We start from the raw sequence: 25165 nt of genomic DNA on the forward strand, positions 1-25165 counted from the left end.
GCACAGGTGATTCTTGAAAGTGGCTTCTGCAATCACTTTAATAATGAATATTATCTGTACAGAATTGCAATGGGAGGCATTATCAATTCCTAAAGCCTCAGTGTTTTTCCTCACAGAAACGGGAGCCATCTCTTCTGATTTCTGTCCTGGTGCTTCTTCACCAGTTCCTTGTACACTTCTGACCTCAGAAACCTGGGAAAAGAGTCCTTTGCCATGAGACAGTAGACTGAGCTCTGAGCAGCATCAAAGCAGCTGAGGGTGGGCTCAGAGATGTTCTGGGAGATGTCATTTTTGGTATGGAAGTCAATATTAATCTGTAGGAGGAAAGGAGCATGAAAGTGGTGTCAGTTTGCTTGGAAAGCTGAGGTCTGTTTGTGTCCAGGACACAAGCTGCATTTGAATTTCCTCCCAAATAACCCAATTGATGCAAATAAACAGGGACTTCATCCCTTCCTTTTCCAGCAGACTGAATTGTTCATTTTATTTGGCTCTTAAAAAGATGGCATCGCTGAAAAAAAAGAAGATAAAAACTTGCTTTTCCTTCTCATCTTTCTGCCAAACCAAATCCTGTGTAAGTACTGATTACCAAAGGTAAATTAAAAGTGAAGGTGCTCAGCATCATTTTAGACTTTGGCCCTATGTGTTTTCTAAGGATTTTTGTATTTAAAATACAGTAACAAGATGTATTTTAATCATATGTAACACATGGGAACATCTTGCTAGCAAAGGCAAAAACATCAGTGTAAATATTTAAAGTGCAGAAAGTGAATAATGATTATTAAGCAATTTGTTCTTTCACAGTAAGCCTTTTTGAAATAATTATAAAATTGAATTCTGTGATGGAAATTTTTGCATTCTCATCATGTCAAAAATACCTACACAAAAGAACAAATGCAATCATAAACCTACTAATGTTCTGGTACATTGAATACAGAAGAGATGGTGCTTAATGCATTACAAAAATTATTAGAGAAAACAAATTATACTGAGCATAAAGTTCCTTAAAATTTCTGGCAGAAATTTCAGAAGATGATGTAAACTTATTCCCAGTGTGAAGAATGTAAAGAATGTGAAGTGTAAACCATAACATCTTTGCTTCACAGAGTTGCACAAGGTGCTTACCTGGTAAATAATGGACATTTAAATGGGAGTTACAGCCAGGCTGAATTGCATTTTCGGTCATTCTTTGAAGTCTGGATCTGAACTTTCCAATTCATCCCTATCCTCAGTACCCAAAGCACACACAGAACAGACTCTTTACCTCCTTTGGAGCATCAGCTTGTATGAAGTCAGAATAAATCTTCTGGGCTTTCAAGGCAATCTTGGTGGAGGATTTGGTTTTCTTGAAGTCCTCGCAGGCCAGCCAGAACTCCACATTCTCCTCACTGAACTCGGATTTCAAAAATGTCCGAAAAGCTGCCAGGCCCTCTGGGGAAAATGCATCAGATAGTGGGTGGAGGTAAATTGAAAGGCCAGTGCTATTTATGTGTGTGTGTGTGTATTTATATATTTACAGTATGTGTATAGTGTAACCTATGTATCTGTCACTCTTTTACATGTCAGCTAGCAGTCAGGTTTGAGAAGCTGCTGCAGGGGAAATAAATAGGAGATTAAATTATGGTGCTGATAAGGGGACTACTAAAAGAGTTTTTCAGTGAGTTGCCAGCCAAATATTGCTCTCAACAGCTGCCATCTGTGGTTTGGTCTCTTTAGCACTGGTACATTTGTTAAAAGGGGATCCTAGAGGTTTTGGTCTTCAAAAGGATTTGTAGTGACTGGGAAATCAGATTTGAGGCTGACTCCTGGGCTGAGAAGCAAATAGAAATGTAGGTCACACTGTGCTAGTGTGCTTCCCCCACAGCTGAGGTTCCCTGCCCAAATGGGGCTTCTATGTCCTTGCAAGGAAAGATGAATACCTGGATAAAAGAGGGACTCCTTGTTACTTTTTTGTTCCTCTTTCTTTTTCTTTTTCACTTTGAAGGGGAAAAAATGAAAGAAATAAAGGTTTGTTTGGAATAAATGATTTTAAAATTAATCCAAATCACAAGCTCTGAGTAAAGAAAGCTGGCAGTACCCAAATTTAGTTGTGTTAGTCAAGTTAATGCTCTCCAGGAACAGTGTGGAGGCATCCCAGGGTCCAGGCAATGATATTACTGCTGGGAAATGGGGGAGGGGCAAGGACATTTCCAAGTTGCTTGTGGTTTGTGGTGTCAGGTCTGTAGAAATGGCACTTCTAGGAGAAATTACTTTAGATATGTCATTTTTTGTTTGACTGGAAGTCACTGCACAACACACATATTTCTCAGGAATACCTAAGAAAACCTTTGTGGTTTTTGTGTAAAAAATTATGAAAAATGAAACCACTGCAAGGGGAATTTAGCAATTACTTTAATAAAAACTATTTTATAGGATTTCTGCCTGCCCTTGAGCACTGGCCAGAAGGTATATTGTGTTTGCAGCTTGGACAAACCTCTCAGGACAGCAGCTCCCCCACCTCCAGCAGCAGCTCTGGTCAGTTCAGTGCATGTGGGGAGCTGAACTGGAGAGCAGTGTGAAAACCTGGCAAAAATGTTTGGTAATTGGGATGACAACTGTTTTAAAAACACGAATGTTTTCCCATCGCTTCTTACCTTTATTGGATAGTACTGTATCCACAGACTCAGACCAGGCCATGCTTCCCCCAGCATTTGACCTGTGGAAACAACATCTACCCTTGAAAATAGCATTGTGGTCTCTGCCCTGTGCAGCCTGGGGTGGCTGAGAGCCTATGGTGTGGCTGGCTGCTTGGGAGAGGGGCTCAGCCACTCCTCCTACCCTACACACAGCAAAACAGGGATATTGGAACTGCTGACTTGATTATTCATCCTGGAAATACTTGTAATGCTTGCAGCTGCTGAAGCTCTAATAAAGCACAGGAGAGGTAGGAATGTTCTAGAGAGTATACTGAATTTCTTCTCAAGTTCAAAAGGAGTAGGCATTAATTTATACAGCACTTTTTGTTTGTAATGACAGGAATTATCTAAAATGTTACCAAGCTAACACTAATAGGAAATATGGGCCTTATATGAGCTTCTCAGTGGCATAAATAATTCATAGTAAATTCATAGTTCTGGCTCTTCCCCTGCAACTTGCTGTAGGCTTCTGCTAGGCATGAGGGCAAATACTTTGTTCTGTATAAAATATTGCCAGCTTTCTTAAAGCAAAGAAACAAATAAACCCCACCAAAACAAACAAACAAAAAAACCCAACTCCGCATTAAAAAAAAAAAATCACAAGTACTCTCAAGTTCTGTAAAAAACATTTGATGTTCCTAAGGGGGCTCTGAGAGCTCAGCTATCAAAACCCTGCTCTCTGAATTACAGAGGCTGGTTTGAGAGCTGTGTTCCACAGCCATTTCTCAGCATCACCACTAATGATATTTTCTAATTGCAAATTTATAAAGAGATCATATAACAGTGTCACGATATTATGTGGCTGTAGTTATAATTATTACAAGGGATGGTGGCAGTGACACCTTAAACAATCAAACTTTTTTGTAGCTCTCCATTTACTTGTATCCAGAGTGCTTAAAAAATTGTATTTAAGCAAGAAAAAAAATTGTGCATATTTGTAAGTATATATAAAGACATACATGAGGGAAGCTGGAGTGCAAATATAGTAAGTCTGTGAAAATACAAATGAAAACTAAACATAGCATTATGTTGTACTTTGTGAGACATCATGTGATGATGGCATTAATCAGCAGAGAATTTGTTTTACCAACAATAAGAAACTTTTATCAAATATATGACAAATTTTCAGGATCTTTATTAAATGTTTACTAGCTTTCTTGTCAAGCAAAAAAGCAAAACGAAAGAGCAGGATAAACCAGACAGTTTTGCTTCTTGTTCCTATAGGTAATATTCGTTGTTTTAATATTTATTCACCACTCAGAATGATCTCACTAACCATGTGGAATTTACTTGAATGGGAATGGAAAGCAGAATTGACAACAAGGAATCAGAATAGTCATATCCCCTTCAAAGGGGGAAGGAAAATAAAGCTGTACAGATTATTCAAACTTGGTCATCCCATCATGTAAATCTTCTACCATTAAAATAGCCATAAACAGCAACTCACTTCACTGGCATTTTTTGTTCCACTGTTTGTCTGTCTGACTGTCTCAGGGAAGGCAGAGTTTCTTTTTCTGACTGATCTTCAAGCTGAAGGTACAGCAGGAACAATACAGTTAGCATGTGAATAATCAAACAGGACAATGCACACTGACAAATCTTCTCAACATATTCTTTTAAATTACTTCTTTCAGAAATGTGGCCTATTTTTAAGCAGTGCCACTCTCACCTAATAGTTGCCATAATACAAAGGGACTGGGGGCAATGGCAACACATTCCTGCCCAGGGTCATGGGTGGTGGAGCAAGTCCAGAGAAGGGCAGCAGGTGGTGAAGGGGCTGGAGCACAGGTCTGATAAGGAGCACTGAGGGAGCTGGGGTGTTTAGCCTGGAGAAAAGCCCCAGAGAGGACCTTATTGCTCCCTAAAACTGGCTGAGAAGGGATTGTAGCCAGCTGATGGTCTGTGTAATTTGTCTCTTGCTCTTGATAATTATTCGTTCATCCCCAGCTCTTTGCTTCCCCTGTACAACCCTTGCTGTCCCTCACTCTCCTTGAACAAGCAGGCTTACTGATTGATTTCTTGCCTCCCTCCAAATCTTGTCCTGAGGCCAAATCCTTTACTTAGATTACTCAGACTCCTGGTTCTCAATGTCCCCACCTGGCATAAACTTTCAGTGGTTCAGAAACTGGGATCCCAGCTGTCCCAACTTGCAGGTTTAGGGATTTTTGTCTTCTCAGTTAAAATATTTTACACCTGGTAGAGCAGTCTTAGGAGTTTCAGCCCCATTTGATTTTCCTCTGTGGTACGGTCATGAGCAAAGCTGCCTCCTGCCTGCCTGAGAATATCTTTCTTATTTTAGCCATGTCCATCTTCCAAGAAAGAAAAACCCAAGCACCACATGCCATGTTTCGCCCTTAGCAATGTTAGGATGTTATTCCTTATCCTTACCTTTTGTAGATCTGTAAAAGAAGTTTCGGGCCAATCTATTTGATGAACTTCACACGGGACAAAAAAACAGTGAATCTGGTCAATTGGGCTCCAGAAAGATGAAATCAGATGGAAACAGATACGGAGAGGTGCATTACTGGGACGAGCAGGAGAATTGAATTGTCATGCAGGAGAAGAATGAAAGACCAGTTTGTCTCTAAGACGAAAGCAGAGAGGAGCTATGATTGCCCTCTGAATACAGAGAGATAACTGGGTGAGGAAAAAAAAAAATTAGCATAATGGTTATACTGACAAAATAATAAATGTATAGAAGCAGCCAGTGAACAAATTCAGACTGAAAACCAGAATAAGGCTTCACAAACTGTTGCTCTTTGCAGTCTTCCAGCAGAATTTTTTGCCCTCTCTATTCTTCTGTACTTTGAAGATAGAGCTTCATATATTTATGAGATTATTTTAAATTGTTGTCTTCATTAATAGAACACTAGAAATTATGACCTAAGATGCCCTTTTAGTCCCACATATTACTAAAAAATATTCTTGGCAGCAAAATTCTAATACTTTCTGTAATTCCTTAGCTTTGCATCTGCTTGCTTCTAAACATTGTAGCAGAAGAACAGAAATACTAATTATCATCCTGGTTTACTGACATAATTTTTATTTTGCTTAATTGGTCATTTTTTTTTATTTAGAGAACAACTTGTGTGCCAGAGAGGACCAAAAGCCTTTTAGTGCATTGTGCTCATGAGACTAACTTCAGCATCTTACAGCTGGGAAGAAAACTTTCAGCATCTGCATTGACATCAAATTCTTTGTGCCTGATTCAGTCCCAGGTTTGAGCTTTGGCAAAAAGAAATAAACATCATACAAAATGCAATCGATATTTATTTGTGGAGCTTCTGGTTGGGCAGAAGTAAACAGCTACAATTTGAATTTTTTTAACAGTGGCATGACAGAAAAGTCAGTCCAGTTGTGAGGACAGAGGTGACACTAAATTAGGCAACTCATACTTTATGGCTGGCTCTGTTAATTTCTCAGTGTTTATCCTGTGTCTAATCCCAGTAGTTCTTCTATTTATCCACCTTAGAACTGTGACCATAAATTGATTTATTTTGCTTTTCTAAAAGAGGTTTATAATTGTTATATCATAGTTCCATTAATTCCTGTGAAACTATGAGAGGGAAGGTTGAGGAGCTGTGCCTATTTTTTCTTAAAATCATCAAATGATATACATTAATTTCAAAACAAAATTCCACATAGTGCCACACACATATTTCTAAAATTTCTACCTGATAGCCTGTTATCTGAATGAAGCAGACATGAACATCTCTTCAAGATTTTTCAGGACTGATGGATATTTTTTAAGTCAGTCTTACCAGCCACAGAACTATGCCAAAACCCAGGAATATTCTAGCACACAAAATAAATGGATGGATGCAGTCAAATAGCTTTTGCATTTTATGGAGTATGCTCACAATCCACAAAACCACAAAGAAGCTGGGAGGGACCCTTATCACTGTACAACATTCTGCGCCATCAGTTACTGCTCAGCCTATGCAAGCTGAAAATATTTCAGGTATGCAGCAGGTTAATAGAATTGTTGTGATATTTGTACTGGGGCAATGAAAATAAGTTCACTAACCAAAGTTAGGCACAGCCACTTCTTCCCATAGAAACTAGCTGGTTGTATTTCTCTGTACTTCCTCTGCTTGGAACTTAATTGTTTCTGGAAGGAAACTCTGATATTTCACTGAAATGTCATAGAAGAAAAAGTGATCTTAGTATTAAAACAAATGTATCAGCTGCTTGTGCCAGTGTGTTGGCTATCATAATAACAGCATCAAGTAAAGAAAATGAAATAAGAACATGTAGTAGAGATGGGCTGGAAATTGCACATAGAATTCGTGCTAAACTTTTTGTGAATCTGGACCCAGCTGAAACACACAGTTATAGCTTCAGTTCAGTCCTAGCTGGGACTGGACTTCCAGAATCGCTCAGGCCCTTATCTGCTCAGCTAATTGCAGGGTATTTTTCTCTTTATCTGTCAGGCCTGTGGCTTAACCTTCCAGTAACTCTGAGGACTGGCCTATGGATTTGTGAATCCTCTGCCTTTGATGACATGGGAGCTGAAACTTAGAAAAGGGAATGTGGATCTGACTGAACGTTCCCAACTTTGCCACTATTACTTGCCAAGAAACCCATGTTTATTAAATATTTAAATCTCCAGAACTTTTAGGCTCACAGCTTGACTTTTACTGATGCTCACCTTTTGTTCTTTAACTGTCTTTAGGCATTAGTTTCACTGAATTACCTTCTTTCATGAAAAGCTATTGGCTGTTGGGCCATAAGACCTGTCATTTTTTGTTCATCTGACCTGGATACTAATCACAATAAACAGTCTAAAGCAATGCTACATATTCAAACCACTGCTTTATTAACATAAGTAATCATTTCCATTTACACATGTTCCTTAAAGAGCTGCCTTGTACTCACCTGAGCACAAAGTGAGAAAAGCTCACACTCTCCAATGGATGTGCTGGTGTTTCCCAGCAGGTCAGTGTGTTAATGCTCCTCAGCACTTGGCCTCTGTTAATTCTATTCCATTCCATGCAGAGATTTGCTTGGGTATTGCTGGTTTGTACAAAGTAATCTCAGCAGAAAAAAAAAAATTAATGTTCTGCTGCCCCAAGCAGTCGAAGTCCACGGGGACTTGGGTGCATCCCTTATGTTGGGAGAAGCCAACTTGATCCAAGCACTGCTGACATCCTAAGAACATGGAAATGCCTGTCCCACGGGGATGCAAATACACCTTAATCACAACACTATGTAAATGCCCACCTTCCCACAGCCCTACACAGCATAGGCAATTCACAAAATAATTTATATTTTTCCATGTGAATAACTCTGTGTGCCTTCAGTATGCTACAGAATTGTTTTGCATAAGAAAATGAGCTGTTATTTTCCACCCAAGCAAACTATGCCCTTCAGGTGAAATGTTTTGATTTCAAGAACAAGCTGTCAAAATATTTTACAGTGCTTTGGGCTCCTCATATTCAGATTTTTAAGTGCTATACAATCACAAACCTCCATTGGAAAAGAATTGGAAACAATTCTCAAAAAATGTGCAACCAGGAAAAACTGGAATAGCATTAGCTGCAGAAATTTAAAATGAGGCCACTCAGCTGTGAAGAAACAAGAGTGTCTTCCTTATGAGCAAATTTTATGGTGAAGAAATGAGAGTTCAGAGTTGTCCTTTTTTTAGGCTTCAGCCTTATGTTCTGTCCTGCATGAAAGCTATCAAATGGCTGTGGTAGGATTCTGTTTCTTGCTAGTTAATTTTAGTTACCCTTCATGGAGAAGGCAATGGTAGAGGCTAGACTGTAAATCTGGGAATCCAAATAATTTCCTGTAAAGTATAAGGGAGAATTAGGAGGAGGTTACACAAACAGATTATATTTAGGAAATGAGAGAGAAAAGCTTTGGTATGAACCAGAGGGAGCTTTTATGAGACCAGCCCTAAGTGATAAGAGCCCAGCAAATGGAAGATAGCAACACATTAACAAGGAGAAAAGTAAAACTGGAAGCAAGCTTCGGTGTTGGATAGAGGAAATACATTTTTATCTTTGGCACAGAGCCACACAGGAGCTTAAAGGGCATTTGATTGAGGCATTTGACTAAAATGCAAAGAACAGAGTGGGATCTGGGATAGGCAGCTGAGCAAGGAGTAAGTTCATGAGCATATGAATCACTGATGAGAGGAAGATGATTTTCTGCATTTTTTTTCTCGGCTGAAGTCTTTGGCAGCATGTGTGGAAAGAGAGGGAGCTGCATTCAAAGCAGTACCTGTTTAAGGCAAGCTAAGCAGCTGGGGACAAAACGAGAGGAAAATGATCTGCTGTTTGTGAGTAACTTAAAAGTTGTAACATGTAAAAGCATGTAAGAGCCATGTTACTGATTGCCTGCTTCACTGGAAGATGGAAATCAACATTCTTCTGTGAGATTATTTATCTTAGATTTCATTCTTGTTTCCTGTCAATTGAAAAATCGGTTAAGTTGTCTTTTGTTAAATAAAAAATCCACAACTGGAAGAAAATATTTGGTCCCATGTATTTCCACCTCTCTCAAATTAAACAACAGCACCTTCAGCCAATTTAAAGCATCTAATTAGACTGAAGTGTTGAAACAGGAGGAAAACCTTGGTGCCACACAAGTCAGCAGATTGTTTCCCTTATGCTTTGTGTCTTGAGACTTCATCTATGTAAGGAGTAAAGTGCAGTGTTTGGGTAGAGTAAATTATTGTGTTGACAGGAAGAATATTTTGGGAGCTCTTGCTGGATCCGGAATGGCATATATAAATATAAAAAGCTGCTACATAAAACAATAATAATACTTGCTCAACAGGCTTTGTATATGTATTATTTGCATTATGGTGGCTCAGCGAGAGGATTTACATAACTGTGACACGGATTCTGCCAAAACTAGAGAAGCCTGACTGTGTTCTCTGCTACTACCCTAAGATTTGTGCTGTAAATCCATCTGAGCAGGGTCAGTCCTGAGTCAGATCAATCCTGGAACAGCATTACAGACTTGTGCTAAATCCATGCCTACTTCATCTTCAGGACTGCAGCACAGCACTAAATAGTAGATGCTCATTTTCCCTCACTAAAAGGACCCTCTTATAGAAAAAAAAAAAATTGCAGAATAATTATGTCATTTTGGTTTATCTTTGTGTACTTTGCCTTCCTTTCTCTGAGTTTATCTTGACTTTCTTTTTACAGTAGTTCCCATGGCACTAGTTTGCTGTAAATTCAGCTAGGGTTCATAATTATCTCTGGAAAACACACACACATAAATAGCTACCAGGAATATCTTATTTGTTTGTTTTCATTATGAAACTCATAAGAGGCACTAGCACTGTCAGTACCACAGAGTGATGGGTTTGAGGAAGGCCTCCCTGGAGATAAGCAAAATTTTCCATGTGTCTGTGAAATGAAATAAAGGGCACCTGCTGACTTTTATTTATCATTGCAACCCTTCTGAATAGCAGCTGGGATTTTGCTAACAAGAAAAAGTCTTACTCAGGGTACTGTATTTGTAATTTGGTTGGATTTTGGAACAGTATTAAATATATGTATTTTTTTCAGTTCTTTCCTTCATGGCAATCCATCCAAAATATGTATTCTCTGCTGATATGAAGGCACACAATCACACCAGGGCAGAATTTAGCACAGAATTTATGTCTGTGTGGCAACAAACCCAGTGCCAACATTTGGGTGGGGCTGTTCTCAAATCTGCTCCCTTCCTCCAACACAGATCCTCATACACAGCACAGGAACATGCATATTTTAAATATCTGAGAACTGGCATTCAGACACGGTTGATGATACTGGAGACTCCCTCATCACAGAATCCCCAAGGCTGGAAGAGATCTTCAAGATCTAATCCAACCATTGACCTTCCCCAACCACAGTCACCCCTAAGCCATAGCCCCAAGCGCCACAGCCAGAGGCCTCTTGAATTCCTCCAGAGACTGTGACCCCACTGCCTCCCTGGGCAGCTCATTCCAATGCCTGACCATTCTTTCTGTGAAAAAAAAACCCCTTTGCCCAGGTCCTGACTGCTTTCGCTGTCAGAAAGAGCCTGTGCCTGCTGTTTTGAGATCAGGGGAGGGTGATGAATAAACCATCACAGATCATCATCACAAATGTGTTTCCTCTCTGTTCCCCAGGTAAAGGTAAGAGCTTGGAGATGGCTCCTGGGTCACTGTGCCTCAGCAGCATTTCCACGGGAGTTTGGATCTCTGTGCACAGTAACGATTAATGTGGCAGTGATTACAGCTAGATTTGAACCCTAGGTGAAGTCTTCCCATCTTCCTCATCCATGTACTGATGATAAATCGAATCCTGACAACTCTTTAAGCAGATCATATTTATTGGAAGTTAATAAAGCAGACAGGGAAACCTGCAGATCCAGAGTTCATATACACTCCAAATTAACAATGAACACAAAGTCCCATCCTCAGGAACTGCACCTCTTCTCCTTCACCACTTACAGAAAGGGGAGGGAAAGGGAGAAAGCTTCAATTCCGCAAGAAACAATGCCAATATATATACAAGTCATAGTCACAGATAAATCCTGCAGCCCCTTACTAAACTGAACCGATGTCTAAGATTTCAAGAACTGCCCCAAGCTTCAAGGTATGTCTGCATCAACTGTGAAAGAAAAGGACAGAATGACTGTGTATTCTGACTATAAAAAAATATGTCTCTCTTTGATATTAAAGAAATAAAAAAGAAGATTTTTTCCTTCCTCTTCTCTAACCTACAGAGAGGATATTAATGATCAGTGGAACTGACACTTGCCCTGCCTGAGTCCAAGAGCTGTTAATTTTCAGATACAGTTTCAAAACAAAAGGCAGAAAAAAATTAGAATACAGTTTAGTAATAAAGCTGGTATTTATAAATAAAAGTAGAAATATTTTATATTTATATGCATAGACATCACCTGGTATTTAAGGATACACATTGTGTTAAAATAGCATTCTTGTCCCTTAGCTGCTGTTCATTTAGTTGCAAAAAATTAGAATACGTGTATTTGATGCCAAAGCTAATATATACATCATAACTTAAAAATAGACAACAGACATGTGGAATAAGAAAAATGTACCCCCAAAAATTAAATAGGTATTTTTATGTTCCTCTTAAAATAGGCAATGGCTACATTTTAATTATAGATTTAATTATGCCGTTTCTTTAGTTAAAATTCATGTAACTTTGCATTATACCTAATAATGCTCCTGTGTGTTTTACATTATGAGAAAATACAATAAATTCTCTGTGCTTAGTGTAGGAAATACTGCAAAAACATAAATGTGTGCAAAGACTGGATACAGAGATTCTAACTGTGATGAAACTCTGGCCTAAATGGTACAGGCCCAGGATACATGTTGGGTAATATCAAATGGCACTATATGAGACATTTTTAAGCAGGAAAATAAAATTTTTCTGCCAAATCTGATCACAGCCTTTGCCTGAGTTAAAAAAAAAATCCTATATGAAAACTCCACATGCTATGACTTGCCAATACGTCACCTAGTTTTCTATGAAAGTGAGATTCTGCTCCAGAACCCTGACCTGGTGTAAGTGAATTTTCTTTTGCTTCACCACAGGGCTGAGCTGGGCTGTCACTGCACGGTGACACAGGGGCTGAGGAGGGCTGAGCTGGGCTGTCACCACACAGTGACACAGGGGCTGAGCAGGGCTGAGCTGGGCTGTCACCACACAGTGACACAGGGGCTGAGCAGGGCTGAGCTGGGCTGTCACCACACAGTGACACCAGGGCTGAGCAGGGCTGAGCTGGGCTGTCACCACACAGTGACACCGGGGCTGAGCAGGGCTGAGCTGGGCTGTCACCACACAGTGACACAGGGGCTGAGCAGGGCTGAGCTGGGCTGTCACCGCACAGTGACACCGGGGCTGAGCAGGGCTGAGCTGGGCTGTCACCACACGGTGAGGTCCGGCCGCACACCCTTGAAGTCGCTGACGGTGAAGGAGCGGGAGCGGCGGCGGAGCGGGGCGCGGGCCGCGGGCCGGGCCTGCAGCAGGCCCAGGTAGGGAGCGGAGCGCAGGAAGCGCGGGTAGCTGTCCTGCTCCATCAGCCGGTACACCGTGCTCTGCGCCGCGTCGAAGGTGCTGCGCAGGGGCTGCCCCATGCTCTGGCTTGTGACTTCCTTGGTGTGAAAGTCCAGATTCACCTGGAGGACGAGGAAAAGGGTATTTGTTTAACGTACATTCATGCATATCCAGTGTTATTATCTACAGCACCAATACTGTACGCTGGAAAAATACTTTTCTGATAAGAATGAAGCCTTAAATTTGAGCTTTCATATTTTCCAGATTCTGTACTGCATTAGTTTATAACTCTGAACTTCATATAAAGTGTTAGCAAGTTCTCTCCACAGCTCAGTCACACAAACCAATCCTTTTCCAGCCCCAGAACCAAGGACACCGCTGCAGCTTCAGGCCCAAAAAGTGCAACCAACAGGGAATGGAGGAGGGCAGACTGGGAGGGTGGGACTGCATCACCTGAGCTGTAACTGGACAATGAACCCCAGTATGGAAATGGACCAAAACTTACAAAAGTGTGAAAACTCATGACTCATCGTCCATCTTGGGTAGCCATGGTTCTTGTACTGCCCAAGGTGCATCCTGTGAAGACCTTTTAATAAATCCCTACTTTATTCCTTTCTTCCTTCTCTACTTCTGCCCAGCCTCTGTTCTAGCAGGCATCAGGAGGACCTTGAATCCCCCATACAACAGGATATTAACACCACAGAATTGGTGTGTTCGCCTTCAGTGGTGGCTTTCAGAAAGTCTCCACAAATGTGTCATTGGTACCATGGAAAACTGGGGAAACAGAAGAAAAACTCTGATATTTGACTAAAAGTAACTTTCTAACAGTGATCGCTGTACAGTCACAGCTTCCCAGCTTTGCAATACTAGACTATTACAGATCTCCCCTGCTCATGTGGGATTAAAGTAGAACTTGTTCTAATGAGATGATATTAGGCAATAGTTAAAATTTCTGGTTTCTGTGTAGTTTGTGTAGTAGGAAGGTGATAAAATTCTTAAAATTCTATTTTTTTTTGTTTGTTTGTTTGTTTTGTTTTGTTTAAACTTAAATGGGTCTCGAGGCCTTACATTGGGAAAGCATATAAAAATTACTATTTACTCCATGTGCTGCTGCATTCACCCTGGGAAATATTTAATAGTATAAGAATTTTAATGAAGTGACAGGCACTGGTTCAAGCACGTTATTTTGAAAAATAAGGTAGAATATATAAAAAAATTGTTGACTCAATCAAAAAGTGACTTCTATAATGTTTTTCTTTTCCTCCCTGAGAGGCACCTATCATTTCCATACAACTAGTTGGAACAAATAGTCTAGATCTAAGAGCTGGAGGGCAATTAGTGATCAGAGAAGGGTCCACTCATCCAAAATTTTATGATCCCATCAAACTGTAGGCTTAGAAATTTGTGTGTAAAAGAGTTTTGGTGGACAGGAAGTCAGAGGAGATGTGCAAGCTCCAGAGCTGTGTGGTCTCAGCTGAACCCAAGGGAGGAAGTCACACCAAAGCCAAGTGTCCAAGGTGAACCACAGCACCCACCCTGCCTGCACCAAACTCAAGCATGGCAGAGAAAGAAATTGTTATGTTACTATGACTTCCTGCCCTGTCCTCTCCTCAGCTTTCTCCTGCTCAACTCTGCTTTAATCAGTCTCAAGCACTGACAGTGTCAGCACTTGTTACCAGTCCAGGGCTGCTTCTCCCCAAAGGCACACAGCAGGAAAGGAATGGAAAGGGACATAAGTCCTTAAAAGTAGGTATTTCCTAGGAAAAGCAGATATTAATCTTAATGCTATCTATGAGAATTGCAGGTGGAAACTGCACTGCTTTCCAATCCTCTCACTAAAATGAGAACTACACTTTTTTCACCCTCTTTACAAGGAAGCAGAAGTTAGTGTTTAACTTCTGCTATTCTGGCAAATAAAAAAATGCAGGTATTGGCAAGTGACATATTTGATCTGCTCAAATGTGATAGAATTACAGGAAACTGTAAGTCAAAAAGACTTATTCAAGAGGCTGCTTGTGATTTCACTAAAAAGTTTATGATCTCCCAACCTGTTCATCTTCTTTTTAGGGCAGGCAAAAAATTATTTCTTTTGTTCATTTATGAACCCTTTCTAACACACTGCAGTAAAATGAAAAAGTTGGAAATATGAAAACTTTTTTCATTCTTAGGATACTAAAACAAAGCCTTAGTGTTCGTGAGGACTGTCATAACAACATCATTTTGTGCTGACAGTAACACCAGGGATATACCACTGGAGGTGGAGGGGTGGAAAAGGGAGAGGGAGTCAATCAAGACAAGTCCATGCTCCTTCCAGAGTTTTGACTTTTAGGAAAGTCTTCTTATGTCAGGGGACTGCAGGATTAGCTCTTGAAGCTTCTTCTGGGCATGCACTTCTTAAAAGAAAGTTTCACCAGATGCAGTTGTGTCAATCAAGCACTGTGTATAATGAGGAAGGTCTACCTCTTTTGGAGCATCTTTCTGTATGAATGTTTCAAAAATGGTCTTGGCTTTTGGCAGAAGTTCATGTGCATTTTTGCTTTTCTTGTAATCCTCGCAGGCTATCCAGAACTCGATGTTCTCCTCACTGAACTCAGTTTTCAGAAACTTTGTGAAGGCATCCAGCCCAGCTGCAAAAGGGAAAGTTGAATTGCATTAAAAAATATATCCTTATCAGACAGTTACTCTTTCAAAGAGTCTGTGCATGGTAGTAAAATATGTTTTTCTCCCTTGGAATAATACCACATTACAGATAATTATCCTAGAATACATAAATGCTTTAAAATAAGTGCAGTTTCTCCATTATGATCCTGCAAATTTCCTTACAGAATTCTCAGCATCAGTAAAAAAATGCTACCAAGATCTCATAAATTTAGAAAAAAACATTAAGCAAAACATGTGGGAGTATGTGGAAGTGGTGGAGTTTATTCCAGCTGAATATCAATACAGGTTGATCAAAAGACTATTTGAATCTTTGCTCATAAGTAAACTACTCTTCAGCAGCAATTTAAAATTCATGGCTTTCAGCATCTCTATAATTTGCTTTATCCTGCTGTTATTATGCTGAGGATATTTTCTTTGCCAAGCATGCTTCATCTGTGGAAGTAATGCAATTGTGTGGATATGAACTGTTCAAGGAACAGATTTGAAGAGCCCAGTGTCCAGCACTGTAGCTGAAACATACGTGTGGCCCTCCAAAATGAAGGCAGGAACATATGTGCATTTGATAATGATGGGAGCAGCAGGGCCTCTCAAACGATGGCCAGCTTGGATCCAATCACTGTCTTAGAAACAGACTGTCAGGACTGACAAAGTCTTTTCTTAAGTACAGGGAGCATATGCAGTCAGGAATATTTGAGCAATATAAGGGGCTCTTTTCTGTCTGCTATATTACTTTGTTCAATAAAACACCAAGTACAAAAATGATTTTAAACTATTTTCACAAATTGACACCAAGCTATAGCTGAAGAAGACAAGAGAGCAGGAAACACATGCTGCCATAAATGATCCATCATACCTAGTTTAGGTAACTGGCATGTCTATTCAAGGGCATAACTGGATTTTATAATTTTCCATCTTTTACCATCAATTTTCCATCCAACAGTCTGCATGGAGAGAAAAAACTACTGACCTTTCTCAGAAAGCAGTTTGTCAAAAGACTCTCCCCATTTCACTGCTTCTTCAGGAGACACACTGCTTAAGAAACAGAAAGAAATTTTGAAGAATTGTTCATACTGTGCATTAAAGAAGCTGTGTAACACACATTAACTGTCACCATTGTGGCTCAGGACTGTTCCACAAAGGTTTTGATTAGATCACCTCACTAAGTGAGATCATTCTCTTAGGGGCTTCAGGAACATTTGCTTTAACTCACTCTTGACATTTTTTCCTGCAGTTATACTTCTCTTTTTATAAAAACATAGAGCAGTGGCTTTTTGTTGTGGTATTTCTGTTGTCCTACTAATTTTTAAGGGAATTGAGACCATGTAGCATGGTAAAACTCATAAGGGAAGTAGGTCTTTTCAGCTGTTTAAACTAGAGACAGTCATGCAGAGGTAGTTTTGAATATATTCACTCTGAGGCTGTTACCACAGTCTGCTTTTAATGAAATATGCAGAATTCTGTAGCCTGAAGATAAAACTGTAGCAATATGGTTTAGGTGTCAGTCTTACAGGGCAATAGCACGTGTAGTCTGGTTTGTTTACCACAAACATTTCAAATGCCATGCTATTCTGAGACACTGTGCCTCATTTATAAAAATCCTCATGTTCTTCATCAAGTATGTCAAGTTTCACTTCAATTTTGAAAAATCTGCCCTAGAAAACAGCAAAGAAAGGGGGAAACACCACCAGTTTTTATCAGTTGCTTTGTGGATGTGAATGTTTAGAACCATTTTCATTCCAGGACAAATCACAGGACACTGAAAGTATCAGTAAGTGACAGGTCTGGGATTGGTTGATCAGATTAACTTCTTATAGACCAAACGTTTCTGGAATATGATCCCACTTCCTCATCAAGACTTGCTGTTCTGTTTCCTGATTTACACAGTTTGGGCTCCCTTGGCAGGGAGGAGGCACATAAAGTTTAGATGAAAGGAAATTCCAATCTCTTTGGTAAGGAATTTAAGCCTATAATGAGGCGTTTGGTTTTGGTTTTTTTTAAATTTTGATAGGTGTCACATGTTTCATAGCTGAAGTAATTTCCTGCAGGAATGAAAATTTTAACTAGGGAGAAGAAAGCAGTTTGTGAGGAGAGGTACAAAGGCTGGAGAAATGAAATTCAGGAGAGCAGGGGGATTCTGGATTCAGGTAAAATGAGACCTCACTCCCTTATAGCGTTCATTAGTTATGAGAATTACAGAAAGTACAGTGAACTCTGTCAAATGCAGGTTCCTGTACCTACAGAAATTATTTTGGTCATAGTGAAAGATAAAGCCTTATGACTTCAGACCACATACTCAGTTCGCAAAGGCATGAAGTGCTGGAGAGGGTCTTTGCTGGGTTTGGAAACTCCTACTTGTGAGTTGCTTGTTTTCCTTCAGCATCTGCAACAACCCAGGAGCCTCACAGACCCCCAAGACCTGAGTGCAGCAGTGAGCTTGTGTAATAATAGACAGAAACCAAGACTTGTTCATCTTTGCCACTTTCTAAATATGAGAAGAAAATAATTTAAACTAACGGTTAGACATTTCAACTAAAAGTGAACTATTCAATGAACAGATTAATTAACTTTTCTGCTATCACTGCAATTTCCACCTGCAGTGTTTCATTAAAATCTCTTTCTACTTATTTTAGTAACTGTGTGGAAAATGGAAATCATAAAACCTAAGTAAATCACTTAATAAATTTCAAACTATTATCTCACTTTATTATTTGAAAAAGAGTAAATTTGGTTGGTTGTTTTTTTGTATTTTTTGACAAATATAATTGTCACTTTAATCCAAATATAAGACCAACAAAAATCTACAAGTTTCTCTTCCATACAAGAACAGTCAAATCTCTGTTAGTAAGACACCAGCTGACAGTAATGTGGTAAAAGACAGCTGGCTGAATGAGGAAATGATGTTAAAAGGGAGAAATTCTTCAGAGAATTGTTACTGCTCTGAAAGTGCTGTCTGGCAGTTTGTAAGAATGCAGTGAATGGCTGTACTTTGTATTAAATACCTGGGGTATATGAGCCACCCAGCGCTCTCTGCCTCTGCTTTCTCTTTACAGATGCAATCTTAGAATGGTTTTACATGTCTGCAACCAGGGTATCTCAAAGCATGAGCAACAAACACAGCCTGGTTACTCAGGTGCACCGCTGGGAGTGTTTAGATACCCCCTCCCCAGCCACTTTTCTATGGGTTCTAGAAGCAGAGTTTGGGTCCTTAGATGACCTCTACCATGTGCTCATTAATTAGCACATTAATGGTTTGTAGAAGCAGCTGTGGTCAAAGCAGGCAGCTTGGTTCGGAAAGTGGGGACTGCTGGAACAAGGGAAAAGGCCGTGGTAAGCACTGAAGTGTTCTGGAGTGATCTGTGGTGGAAGGAAAGGGCCGATACATATTTTAGGCCACAGTGTTGTAGAATTCTACATATTCCTTCTTCTCAGTCAGGACCTACAAATGCAATTCTTAATACAGCAGTGAGATCTTGGTACTCCATTGAAGTGAGGAATTAAACTCTTGTGGAAGTCAATAAACCCAAGATTGTACCCTGCATCTTTATGGTAAATACTAGGAACAATACTACCAGAGTGTATGAATTTTGGAGACAAGAGTATTCAACCAATTACTGCAGTTACTAAGGAACTATGCATTCACTATTTAACACAGCTATGGCATTTGTACATCACAGAAGTCTTTGGAAAACCTGCTTTGCCAGGAACTGTATGATTTTCCTGCCAGCTGCATTTCTGAGTGGATTATTGCTCTGTACAATCAGTGGACTCGTACCAAGGCTGCTGGCACAAGGTTTAAACCTCTCTGTAAGTGTATGGGCACCAAGTGGTGTGAAAACACTGCTGATTACCTTGATGCATACCAGGTAATTCTGTAGTGTTTGCATGCTTGGGTTATACTGATAAATTTTCAAAGGGTTGCTCTGCCCAGTCTGAATGCACACACATGGGTACAGGAGACATCCTGAGTCACACAGGTGCTTCTTGTGGAGGGAATCCCCAACCAACCCAGTCTTTTACAAAGTTTACCTTGCTGCTTTTGTCAAGTTTCCAGGTTTGCCAAGGTGATCACTTTCATGGAATTCAGGTTTCTGCAGGAGCAGGCTCAGCCTATTTCTCTTCTGCTTAGCTCTACGACAGAATTGGAGTACCTTTTCAAGAACCATTGTAGAAAGTTGGTTTTTCCCTCTCAAGCATTCTCTGCTTCTGCATTATACAACTCCCTATTTTCACTTACAGTAATGTTGGTGTTACTTCTCCTACATATATTTTTCACATTAATGTTTTTTTTCCTTCATAGCTTAGCACATATTTTACACTGGCAAAGAAAAATAGAAATCCTTTAATTTTCAACATCCTTTTAATTTATTTTAAAGAAGAGGGGCCAAACTTCCCATTAGAAAATGTAAACAATTGGCTCAGCATCTTCTACTTTTAATGTTTCACAAAGAAAAAAGGAACTATTGCTTCCTGTCATTTGAAATTTTTGAAAAAAGCTTTCCCGGATGATATTCAGGCTTTAGAGAAGCATTTCTCAGAACTTCTTGCAACCTCTTTTTCTTAGTATTTTTAGATCATTAATTTGGTTTGTTTCTTGTCCTCAAATAAAACGATAGTTCTTTGAGATAACTCTTCTAAAAAGAGTTAATATTTTACACATATTTTACACCATTTCTAGGATTGCAGTTCATGAGATCTCATATATATGTCAAAAATTAAATTAGCTGTGCCCTAAATTCACCCCCACAAACTATGCTAGAAGAATCCTCCATGTAAACAGAACACGCAGAGGGTCAGCGTGACCTCAACACTTACCCAGGCTTGCTTGCTTTGTGTGGCTCTTCCTTAATTGCTGATTTTGTGACTTTGTAATAGGGTTTATCCTTTGAAGCAGATATGTTGAGTTGGGGGAATAAAAGAAGTGGGTTCTCCATCTTCCTCTAGAGAAGCTTCCGGCAAGGTTCCCTTTGCTCATTCGCCCCCGGTGCGTGCTGGCTCGGGCTCTCACATGCTGCAGCAGCCTGGACTGCCCTGGCCAGCCCCAGCCCTGTGTCCAGAGGAGGTGGTGGCAGGAGGTGGCTCTGCACTGGCCACGGTCTGCAGCTGTGCCCACGCTGGGCTCTAAGGACAGCTCTGGTTGTGCCCTCGTCCCTTGGGGAAGTGACACTGCAGCTCCACAGGGCTCACGCTGCAAACCACAGCCCAGAGCTGCGGCTGCTCCGCGCAGCTCAGCTCCTGCTCGGGATAGGGTGGCACCAGCCCGTGCTCCCAAACATCGTACATGCCCTAGGCTCCTAAAGTTAACCTTAATGACATTGATGTCACATGAAATGACATACAGCCTTCTCTTCAGCCCCCAGAGGCACTCCATCCGCCCTTAAGCTGCTCTGTGCAGCCTCAGTGCCATGTGCTGCACACAGCTTCATCCACAGCACCCTGACTTCAAACTCAGAGTTTCTCAGCGTGTCCTTCAAGCTTTGGCTGATCAATCATTTTGCAAGCAGATATTTTAATTTTTGCACCATTCTTCAGAAATTACAACCACCCACTTCTAATTTCCAGTTTGTCCACTAAATGCTCCCGCTTTCACTTCTTTGTCTCTGGATTTATTTTTACTTGCAATCTCCCACACAAGATAGACAGTCTTTAGTTCAGAAAAAAAAAAAAAAAAAAAAAGGGTTTTTTTTTTTTAAATTTTAATTGGTTACTAAATAACCCAAAACTTCTCATTTCAGTTTGCATAAGGTAAAAATTTATTAATCTTTGAGGTTTATCAGCACAGATTATCTCTTCGCATACAAGTCTGATGTCAGTTAAGTTTCTTGGGTTTAAGTTCAGTTTCTGTTGGAAGTGTCATAGGAACAATACATCTAATAAAGAAACATCTTCAATGTTAGCTGAATGAGGCACTGGAAAGGTTAAAATTACTGCAGTAATTAATTTATTAAGCATTCAATAGTTCTCATGTTTTTAATGGCAGTATCTCATTTTGATTTCTCAGGTAGGACACTGAGCTTTGAGAAGACATGACCTCATTACCTCCCATAATTTTGTTGTGTTTTACTTACATGGGTACTTCTGGTGAGAGTTCCACTGTGGCCTTTTTCTTGTGGAGCTGAGAAGGATGGGAATGGGAGATACTAATATTCAAAAGAAATTTTAAAAACCCAACTCTGCTAGGAATCCAAATTTGTGAAGCATTAAAAGAAGAATAAGATATAATCTATCATGATTTTTTTTTAAGAGTTAACTGAAAAACTCTCATGTGCTACATGTGTGATACAAATTTTAAAATCAGACAATGGGAAACAGTGCAAACTGCCTTTTGTAACCCAAGGGACTTTAGGAAGCAGAATTACAGTTTAAACCTAATTTTCAATTTCAGAGAAGGCTTATGCATCATATCATGCATATTTTAAAATGGCTTTAACCGCAGCTGTGTTTAATAATTTATTCTGCCTTTTACAGATAAGTAAATAAATATAGACTGCATGACTTTATTTCACTTTTCTGCAATAGTGGTGGTCACATGAGCTTTTTTTACCTGTTATGTCTGTAAAATACTGTCCGTGCTCATCTGCCATAATTTTGTTACCTGCTGATTTCAGCTCCCAGAAAATATTTGTAATTTTAGCCTCCACATTCCATCTAAGCTGATTTAAGAAAGATTTGGAGCATGGAATATAATTCAGAGGTGAATTATGAGGGGCCACTGTGCCAGGCAGCTTCTAGATGGGGATGAGTGGCTGTGTCCCTCTTTCAGCACCCACCAGCCATGGTCTGAAGGGCCTGTCCCACTCACTCTTCAATGACCCTAAATGGGTTTTACGCCTTAGATGATTGAATTATTCCTGTACTACACAGCAAGCAATTGTGTCAGTCCTGACTGCAGCAGTGTGCTGTACACCTCCTGAGAATTCACTTGGAAATCTGAAGGAGTGTGGAGAGGGGTGGAATAATCACATACAATCTTTCCCCCATTCACCCACATTTTTCCCCCATTAATAGAAAGCTTATACTAAATCTAGGCCATGAAGTAGCCAAATTGCCTCCAAGTCAGTCTCTGTTTTGTCAGCACTGCTGCTGGTGCTAATGAGCATCGCTGTTTTGAATTGTAAGCTACAGTAGTTATAGTAACAGTATTAATGACCCTGTAAATGCTTCTGGGCTATTTTGGCTGCTGCAAGATGACGATACAGGAAAATGAATAAGTTATTTTAAAACCAGATAAAGCAGACACAGAATATTATGTTGATGACATGACTAGAGATCTAGAAAGCTCCAAAAAAAATTTCTGATGAGAACTAAATGTCCTGTTTCCCAACCATTTCTCTAACCACTGAAAAATGTTGGGAAGGAGGCTACTGATTTTTAAGCCCTCAAATCAAGATTCTCTCTGAAATGTGAGAACAATATTGAGTTAATGTTCTATTACTTGCAGAAATACATTTTTCAATGGTTAGATGAATATTACATGTATTTTCATAACAAACTCCATGTGACATAAAAGTCACATGGAGTTTGTTATGAAAATTGTATAGAGAATAAAGTGCAGGATGATGAGGTGATGTCCTGATCTTTGGGCCTTCCTGTTCTTTGGCTGAAAATTGTCTGCACTGGTTTCTGTTTGTGTTTGATAAGGTCCTGTCACAGCTGATGATCAGGTCATGCTTGATTTGTATACACACAGTAGCTGTCCTCCGTGAAAGAAATATTGACTGCCAGTGTTAGCAATAAGGCCATGGTATTGTACACTGAGAATGTCATGTTTTCTTTTTACAGGGAGTCTCTGAGAGATTCAGGCTTTCAGTCCAGCTGAAGAGAAGTGCAGCCCTGACTGAACAGTTCAGCTCAGCACAAAGGGAAATCCTCCTTTGTCAGTAATCCCACAGCATCTCTCTCCAAAGCTGTTCTCCTTACTTCCCAGGTAAATGCAAACTTTGCTTCCTCCATTTCCATTCTCATGTTCTGGCACTGCCCGGGCTTCTCCACTGCTCCAGCACTGTTCTTATTCAAATCCAATCTTACCGGTATGGCTTTTGTTGGGTTAGGTTTCTGCTGAAGGGAAGCAATATTTATGAGAATAAAAACAAAACACCTAAACCAATAGTATTTTTACTGTTTTTTCTTACTGGAAAGAATAAGCATGGAAAGAATCTTCACTGAAGAGCATGGGCTGAAAACATGAATTTCCATGTAAAGACATTTGAAGACTTGAAAATTAAAATTGTCTGTTTTGAACTAATTTGGTTTTAATTAATAATTCTGCTCTTCAGTCACTTCTGACCAATTTATCACTCCTCAATATTTTTGTTGTTTATTCCTATTTGGAAACAATAATTGTATGTAAAATTTAATAATAATATGATCCAAGTCATGGTTGATTTTTTATCTCTTCCCCATGAAGCAAATCCAGAAGGAAGAGAGTTCTATTGGAAATGTAGAGGATCTTGCTGTCTGCTAATTCAGGGAATTTGTTTAGTGGTGCCCTTAAAAGATGCATCCCAGGGGAGGGGGTTGTTGTGTGGGGTTCTTCAGTTACATAAGGAGAATCATTGCAACGCCTGCACACAGCTCGTGTTGAAAACCGTGGTTTTCTCCTTTGTTACTGCTGCTTAAAAGGAAGGAAACAAAATTGCATTGTTTCAGATATGAAGCACTGGTCTGCTAGCCAGGCATTGCTAAAGGATTTTTTAAGCCATCCCTGATGAAAACTCAAGAGTGGCACAGGCTTGGGAGTCTTTGTAGCTTCATCAGAACTTCTGCCGGGGAAAGTGTTTACATCCGTGCTAAACTGAATTAATTTATTTGGTCGTTTGAAAGGTCAGAATAAGAAAGTGAGTCTGCAAAGTTCTCAGCTGTATTCATTTCCTGCCTGGCCCGCGGTTCCCGGCCGGCATCTCTGATTAGTGCTGTTTACAAGTGACATGCATCACTGTCACCATTAATCTTCAGGCAGTCGTTTCCTCGGCTGAGCCCTGCGGTGTTTGCAGCCAGCTCTGACATCAGTGCTCATTAGACAATGGCGTGTTAATGACCAGCTTCCGGAAAGACTCACCTTTCACACTCACAGGCCTCTTTAAAAAGTTTTTTTCGTTGTGCTATTCACTGGAAATGCTGAAGGCAGGAATGTTCTCTAAATGCTGCCCAAAATATCCTTCCTACTGCCGTTCTGCACTACTGGATTTATTTCTGTCTTACAGAAACCCAGAAGGACTCCTCACATGACAACCTGGTCTTGGGGGGTTTTTAAAGTATTTTTTTTTAAAGACAATGGAGCAAACCCATGGCAATGGAGCAAACACTCGCAAGTATTGGGCTGAGAATTTTCTGGTCCTTCTGGGAAAGATGTGGGACTGTTGTTTGGTCATGCACAAGAGAGCTGTGACTCCTAGTCCACTGACTATTAACCGTAATATCAAACTCCCTACAGAACAAAAGGGAATAAAATCTGTGTTGCATCAGGACTGAGTCTACTATCACTGAACTACTGGGTGGTTTAAGCAGAGCTAACACGTTTAATGCTGGGTATGTCCTTACTCTGCTTTTCCAGTCAGAGTATCAGGAACATCTCAGGACCCTGAAACCAGGCTGTTACCAGAGCAGGCATTGTCAAACCTCCACAGCTATTCTGCAATATCTTTTTTCAGCTTATATGTTATTCTATTTTATTGTTACTTCTTCCTGATAACACTTCGTTCTTGTGTCCTGAATTTAGCTGAGGCAAATAGTCCAATGGTTTACAAAGTGGTATGGTGGATTTCCCATCAGAGCAGTAAAAAATTGGTACCCAAAAAACTTGAAAATATATAGCTAAAT

The 25165-nt window shown here is 40.0% G+C and overlaps 3 protein-coding genes across 4 annotated transcripts in view; 1 reads left to right on the top strand and 2 right to left on the bottom strand.

The window, feature by feature from the left end:
• On the bottom strand, positions 1-7626 carry RGS21 (regulator of G protein signaling 21). The gene is made up of 5 exons (XM_039699289.1): positions 7551-7626; positions 5061-5256; positions 2631-2692; positions 1262-1428; positions 1-314 (listed from the first exon to the last, which is right to left on the bottom strand). The coding sequence occupies exons 3-5, from the start codon at positions 2671-2673 to the stop codon at positions 111-113; spliced, it is 414 nt and encodes a 137-aa protein (XP_039555223.1). The 5' UTR covers positions 2674-2692; positions 5061-5256; positions 7551-7626; the 3' UTR covers positions 1-110.
• Positions 7627-12436: 4810 nt separating this feature from the next.
• LOC120497582 (regulator of G-protein signaling 18-like) lies at positions 12437-20570 on the bottom strand. 2 transcript variants are annotated; one of them, XM_039699276.1, is made up of 5 exons: positions 20162-20570; positions 19376-19477; positions 16317-16381; positions 15149-15315; positions 12437-12810 (listed from the first exon to the last, which is right to left on the bottom strand). In XM_039699276.1, exons 1-5 carry the CDS (start codon positions 20278-20280, stop codon positions 12556-12558), a joined length of 708 nt encoding a protein of 235 aa, XP_039555210.1. In that variant the 5' UTR covers positions 20281-20570; the 3' UTR covers positions 12437-12555. The 2 variants fall into 2 exon arrangements, with proteins under 2 accessions (XP_039555210.1, XP_039555212.1); XM_039699278.1 differs by having other exon boundaries at positions 16317-16378; positions 20162-20568.
• A 2574-nt stretch (positions 20571-23144) lies between these two features.
• The window catches only part of RGS4 (regulator of G protein signaling 4), a 33223-nt gene continuing 31202 nt past the window's right edge, over positions 23145-25165 (top strand). Inside the window, exon 1 of the mRNA XM_039699282.1 lies at positions 23145-23273. The gene's annotated coding sequence lies outside the window, so the exon portion shown is untranslated. The remainder of the gene's footprint in view (positions 23274-25165) is intronic.

Source organism: Passer montanus, unplaced genomic scaffold (genome assembly GCF_014805655.1).
Source record: "Passer montanus isolate IOZ18808 unplaced genomic scaffold, ASM1480565v1 scaffold131, whole genome shotgun sequence".
NCBI lineage: Eukaryota > Metazoa > Chordata > Aves > Passeriformes > Passeridae > Passer > Passer montanus.